Source organism: Corvus hawaiiensis, chromosome 8 (assembly GCF_020740725.1).
Source record: "Corvus hawaiiensis isolate bCorHaw1 chromosome 8, bCorHaw1.pri.cur, whole genome shotgun sequence".
Lineage (NCBI taxonomy): Eukaryota > Metazoa > Chordata > Aves > Passeriformes > Corvidae > Corvus > Corvus hawaiiensis.
Window position 1 is genome coordinate 21,627,787 of NC_063220.1, and position 6,925 is coordinate 21,634,711.

At 39.7% G+C, this 6,925-nt stretch overlaps 1 protein-coding gene across 3 annotated transcripts in view; it reads left to right on the plus strand.

Annotated features, from left to right (window-relative positions):
* Window positions 1-6,643, plus strand: part of VCL (vinculin) — a 60,425-nt gene extending 53,782 nt beyond the window's left edge. The window contains exons 19-22 of one of the 3 annotated variants that reach the window (XM_048311024.1): window positions 72-281; window positions 2,410-2,613; window positions 3,252-3,356; window positions 4,057-6,643. In XM_048311024.1, coding sequence (XP_048166981.1) covers window positions 72-281; window positions 2,410-2,613; window positions 3,252-3,356; window positions 4,057-4,203 — 666 coding nt within the window. In that variant the 3' untranslated portion in view covers window positions 4,204-6,643. The other 2 variants (XM_048311025.1, XM_048311026.1) reach the window with 2 other exon arrangements.
* Window positions 6,644-6,925: the final 282 nt, after the last annotated feature.

The window sequence follows — 6,925 nt, forward strand, 5'->3', positions numbered from 1 at the left end:
GTGCTCTTCTACCAAATTCTGCTTCTTGTACTAACTGTCCCGTTTCTCCACCCTTGCTGCCACCTGCAAAGCCTGATGTGACTGTGATTAATGAAGCGGCTGAGGCTGGTGTAGATATAGATGAGGAGGATGATGCAGATGTTGAATTCACTCTCCCCTATGACATTGAAGATGATTACGAGCCTGAGCTGCTGTTAATGCCAACCAATCAGCCCGTTAACCAGCCCATTCTGGCTGCTGCTCAGTCTCTACATCGGGAAGCAACCAAGTGGTCTAGTAAGGTACTCCTGAGTCCCCGGGGACTGATCCGCGTGCATCCGGCCACTTGGAACGCTGACACATTTGCATCACTCTTGATCCCTGCTGGGCCCCACCATCCTGAATGAATAAGTGTATCTGCACTTCATTTTAAGGACTGAGAGTGGCTTCACGAGTTTGCTAGATCTGTTTGTCAGTGCCGGATTGAAGCTTGATTGGGGTCACTTATTAATATTCAAAGACTTCCTCTCCCTTTGCATCTGCCTGGTCTTCTTTGTTATGGCAGTTTTCAAATTGTAATAGGGATTGTCTTCCGCCCCTTCGGTTCCTTTTTCCGTTCATGTGGGCTACCTGGGAAGCCATGGTTAATGGTTTCTTAATGACTTCCGGATACAGCAGAGTATACAGAATTCAAGAAGTCATTTAAGGTGTCTGTTGTGCTTGGCCTCAATTGATGCCGTCAATTAACATCCCTTCCAACAAGGAATGGCTTTGTATGGCAGTGTTTATGGAAGAGACTGCCTGACTGCTGGCTTGCACTGGGCTGTATTGCAAATGCTGGTCTTGAGAGAATTCGTTTCTGAAGAAGCTGCACTGAATGCTATTAGCTGCTGAATTGAGATCCTGTCTATATGAAACCAGTGGAAATCTAACATGAGGTTCAGACGTTCACGAGTAGCCTGTCTTCTGTCTAAGCACAAAATGTTTGCAAGACTGGGCACTTTTCGTAGCATGCTGCAAAAAATAAGGTTGGTGTCCCATAAACAAAAGTTAGGGGCGTGTGCATATGTATGTGTGTGTATATACTTATGTAGAGAGTTATACTAAACCATTTTAATAAAAAGGGCTTTAAAAATGTTCTTGTCCTTTTCAGATTCTGGTGCTTGGATAACTTGTTAGACACTGATCCTTCTACGTGAAAACATGGAAAAGCTTTGTGTTATGTCATTTATATCCTAACTGGTTATAGTAGCAAACTGTTTAGCTAATAGGTCACGGTAACGAATAGTTCAGCTGTTTGTGTCACTGTATCTGTAAAATGCCTGGGATATGTTCTTGAACTTGCTCCTAGTGAGTCACAAAAGTGCGTGCACAGCATAGAGGAGACCTTGGCTCAGCTGGGTTCTCACTGTGTACTCTTTGCTCTGAACTTCATTGGTCATCATCTGTGGGATTATTCCAGGGAAAGTGTGTGGTAATACTTAAACTCACTCTGCTAATATTTCATCCACACAATAGGAATGCTTCAAGGCACCAAAGAGTTCTCTTTTGACTAACAACTTTCTAAAGGGAATAATATAAATATACTAAATATGCTAACAGACTACTAACAATCAGCTAGGTCTGCTTTCCCTTGCACTAGGTTTCTCTTTGGAACAGTGTATAAGAAATGGGTTTGCCTTGGTCACAATTAATTCACATTTCAAATATTTCTCAGATGTATTTCTGTGACTGTAATTTTTGATGTACAAAAACCATCTTGATTTCATTCTAAGAAACATCACTAGATTATCTTTTGAACTACCATGTTCTTCTCTCCTGGAAGCTTTATTTTAAATGGAGAGATTGTATCAAAAAAGGTTTATTTTCAAGGAGTAACTTTAAAAAAGTAAAAGTTGCATCTCATTTCCACATTACTGGTGACAAAAGTTTTGTATTCTCTTCCATTTATCCTTTAACATTACTAGCAGCATAGCTGATGCTTTAACAACTTCAGTTTCAGATGCCACTGAAAATTTCATGCTCAACTGTTATGACTACAACTGGTTTAACAGGTTATTTAGCACATTTTTTTTTTAACTTTAAAAGAAGTCTTTTTTGGGGGGAAGACTGGAATTTCAAATGCTAATAACATGCTTTATTTTAAAATCTAATCAGCAGAGCAGTAACTCATTCCATGGACAAACTAACACTTTACAACTTCTTTTTCAGTTTCAAAGTGAGCTTTTTTCCTGAGTGTTAAGAAAAAAAATGTCAGAAACATGTACTTAGTACAGATCTTCCCTGTTCCTTGAAGAAACCTCTTCTGTGTTCACAAATGGTTCTTCCATCCTTAACTCCTTCAGAGTGTTCCTACCCAAACGTTCGCTGCTGCTGAGCGGTGGCTTGCCAGCGTCCTGGCAGGAGCAGTGACCGTGTTGTTCCGTGCAGGGGAACGACATCATCGCGGCGGCGAAGCGCATGGCGCTGCTCATGGCCGAGATGTCGCGCCTGGTCAGAGGCGGCAGCGGCAACAAGCGCGCCCTCATCCAGTGCGCCAAGGACATCGCCAAGGCGTCGGACGAGGTCACGCGGCTTGCCAAGGAGGTGGCCAAGCAGTGCACGGACAAGCGCATCAGGACAAACCTCCTGCAGGTAACGAGGGAACTGGGAATGCCTCAAATGCTGCTTTTGCTGTTCCTCTCTGTGGGGGTGAGCACAGGAGTCATGCCAGTAAATCAAGGGGATCTTCCCTTGGCTTGTAGAGTTTTGTCAAGTTCTGTGCTTTTAGATCCCATGAGAATGTGTGTGTGAATATATATATATTTATATATATATTTATGTGAATATATGTTCTGTAAAGCTATAATTTGATGTCGAAAGAGCTTTTGAAAAAACACTGTGCTACAAATACTGATCTGTCCTAGGTCTGCATTGTTTTGTATTTCATTCACTCATTCCTTTGCATCAAAGAATAGTACCAGAAATGCAACACTTCTAAGTTTTGTCAATCTCAGCCAAATACACATCATACTATTCCTAACCAAGCAGACCTTTGAGGAGTATATGGAAGAACAAAAAATGTTGGCTCTGTCCCAAATATTCCCGAAGCAAGTAAAATAAGATCCAAATATCTTACCAATATTTATCAGATAGTCTTAAAGGTTATAGGATCACCTCTATGCCCATTCATTTTCTACTAGTAAAAGAAAATAAAAAAGTTTATCTGAAAAAAATGGATGCATAATGTATTGGTTCAATTTACAATGTGAAGTGGTTTTTATTCCTACTAGGTCTGTGAGCGAATCCCAACCATCAGTACACAGCTGAAAATTCTCTCCACTGTCAAAGCTACCATGCTGGGCAGAACTAATATCAGTGATGAAGAGTCGGAACAGGTAAGAGGTGTAAAGACTGATGGTAGCATGGAATTGTTGATCACTTTTATGGGGACACATGTACAACCTGTTCTATCAGATGTGTTCTGGGAACTTGATCTTGAAGCTTACCTCAGTTGTTTAGGGAAGATAACTTTTGTACAGCACCTTGTTTTCTGGCTCAAACGCTCAAAGTTTAATAGAGGAACGAGACAAAAAGCTACTCGGGTTCCAGTTTTGCGATGAACAACTTGTTAATCTCTTGCTTTGCTGGTAAAAAGCTGAGGGAAATACTCGGCGCCACAAGACGCCGCAGGCTGGACCTGGGAGGGGCAGGGGCGCCCTCAGGTGGATTCTAGGGGAAACGTTTATTTTCCAATATCATCTCGAGTCTGCAGCTCAGTTACCTTCAAATTCATCTTTTCAGGAGAAATGCCGCAGCTTTGGCTTCTGAGAGAGTTTATTCTACTTAGTGACATTAAGCTTTTATTCAGATTTTGCACAAATATATGGTGAGGAAGAGGAAAGTTTTGTTTTAATGAGGATAACACTTGCTGGCTTCCAGAGACAGTTACTTTACTTATATTTTCATAGTTTAACTCAGCAAGTAGCAGACTTAATATATTTGTACTGGGAGTCTTTGTGCACAAAGTGTTTTACATGCTACTGTCCTAATCATGGTATTTACTGATATGTTGGAAATTCTTCTTTTTCTTGACAGGCAACTGAGATGTTGGTTCATAATGCCCAGAATCTCATGCAATCTGTGAAGGAAACTGTGAGAGAAGCTGAAGCAGCATCCATTAAGATAAGAACAGATGCTGGATTCACTCTTCGCTGGGTCAGAAAGACCCCATGGTATCAGTAAATACTTGCCACATTAGTATTGTTTTCTGTAACATAAAATGCCTTTTTTTGGAAACTTCAGAAGAGTTATATTAACAGCAGAAGGTGCTGTATACATGATCTTAAGATTAGCTTATGCTAATGCCCCATTCTAAGGGTATGAGTTATAAGATAATGCATTTCAAATGTCTTTGGAACACATTTGATATCCAACACCTCTAATTTGCTGCCAACAGTAGACAGTTCTTATAATTTAATTTTTTTTCAAGATTCTGTTAGTGAACTCTACTCCCAGAAGCACATTTCATTTACGCACTGTATATTCCAGTAGTTTCCATGTGATGATATAAAACATGGACCTCACTTAAGCTTGTCTTGAGAGTTTAGGACACTTGGTTACTTGGCAGTTTTTTAGGGACAATCTTTGATACAGAAACATTCAACTTTTCAACAGGATTTTAACTGGCTGTTCTAAAACCATGCAGAAATGATGGAAGGTGTGGGGTTTTTAATTAAAAGGGGGAAGGTGGGGCAGCCGAACAGTTGTAAACTGAGGATTAAAACTCCATGTCTGAAATGCTATTTTTTTTTTTGCTTTTGATTCTTACCTGGCAACAGTACTTTTACAGAAGCTGGAGCTGTCTCTGTCCCTCTCCTGTCACCCTGTAGGTAGGCATTCCAGAACTCTCATACTGTACTGAAAGGTTTTGCAGAGAATGTTAGTGCCACACTGTTGACAGCTTGAGCCTTATGGCTGGAGACCTTAAATCATGGAACTCTTTCCTTGCTCAATTCAGCAATGTATTGAGCTGAAAAATCCTGGTTCTCTTAACCTAGCTGCATGTCCAGGACCAGAAGATGCCACATGTTGGCTCTTTTCTTTCTGAAAACCAAATGAGCACATGCAATAATTCTTATTTCCCTCTTCCCTCCATCTGATGTGATTCCAGCCGCTCCAGGTGGAAATTAAAAGATAAAGATATTCAGTTAAAAAATACCTTTGGCTTCACTGCTCGTTTCCAACAATGCATAAGCTTTTTGAAACCTGAGCTCTGCAGGGACATGAAACCCTCTTTAGGTAGTCTGGTGGCTACCAGCAAATGATGGTTCCTAATGCAGCACATACCTCATTATTTTTACTGCTTGTGGAGTTTCGAGTCTCAAAATCTCTTTTTCAAGTTCTAGTAATAGTGAATTGAACAATTGTTCCTGTATCTTTAAAAAAAATCCCAAACAAAATGACAACAGTAAAACCCTCCAAATTCCCTCCCCTTACTAAAATAGATTTATGATGTTTTATCCTTCCATAATTGAATATGCCTTCATATATATATATATATATATATATATATTCATATACATTCATTTAATTGCCCCATAGAAAGGAAAACTTGTTTGAGAATGAGTTTCTGCATTTGCAAGGAACACTTGCAGACTTTTGCCCAAATCAGCACTGACCTCATAATACCCTCTTAATTTGCTGAGAATTGTTGCACGATCAAACCACCTTGAACAGAAGTGTCCTTGTGGAAAAACTTCTCAGTCTTAACAGCTCAAAGGAAGAGACACAGCACAGTCAGCCGTCCTCTACCTGCCTGCAACAGTTATTCTACACTTGGACCTTCTCCCTTCCACCCCCTTCATTGCACTGTTATCTAAAAAGGGAAGTTAAACTGTTGATAATACAACTGCCTCAAACTGACCTCAGCAAGAGAAGGCGTGTGTTCGTCTTGAATTTGCTCCTTGTGTCTGGGTGAAATATGTGGTACTTAGGATCTTTCCTGAGTACTCTCTTCCTGCAGTTACCTGCAACAGGAAGAAGAAGGAAGGGGTGCCAGAGCCTTAACCTGGATGCATTTGATTGGTTTATACCAGGTCTTTTAACATAATTTTAATGTAGTAATTTCTATTTAATAGTAAATAACACTGAATAAGTAGGGATTATTTTAAAGGGATTTTCTAAATAGTCTTCCTGTATTGCTTTTCAATGCTTCTCACATCCCCTCATCCCGCTCCCCCATCCAGGCTTCTCTGTGAGATATTTTTTTTTATTATTATTTTAGCATCACTGTTTAGTTGCTTGAATGATATTAATGCAATATTACTAATGCCTTTAATACATAATTGTTTATGCCAAAGATCACTTTTTGTTTATTGAGGAATGTTTGCAGGAGAGTTATGAATCATGGTTGCCTTTGATATTCTTCCAGAATGTTTGGTCTAAGTTCTCGAACTGTTCATAGAAGCCGAGATACTTGTCCACCTTATGCAATTACTGCATTTTTGAACACTATTGGTCTTTGGACCTGAAGTGCAGCAGAAATTTGAATAAGACCGTGAATGTCACTTAGAAATGTTTTACCACTATAAAACTTTGTTTATAAACCAAAATGTATTGTATAGCCTAATGTTTTCAACCTTTCTTTGGTTCTGTTAAAACAATAAAAATGCATTTGTATAAATGTCAGCTTCTGAGTGTTAACGATAACAGAGCAGTGGATGATGCTGTAAGAAGAGCAGCAAAGAGCTAAACCAAAGAACAGTTGTTTCTACATGTTCTGAACAGAAAAAAAGTGCAAAGTTTCTCAAACAGAAGATTAAACAAAGGGGTTTTGTCTTTTATGCCTGTCAAACTAGTAAATAAAGAATTTACTGGAAGCTGTGTTCAGTGGGAGAAAACAGGAGATTTTCCTGAGGCGTGACAGTAATCTGCTGTATTCTGAGAACTTGAAAGGGGGGGTTTG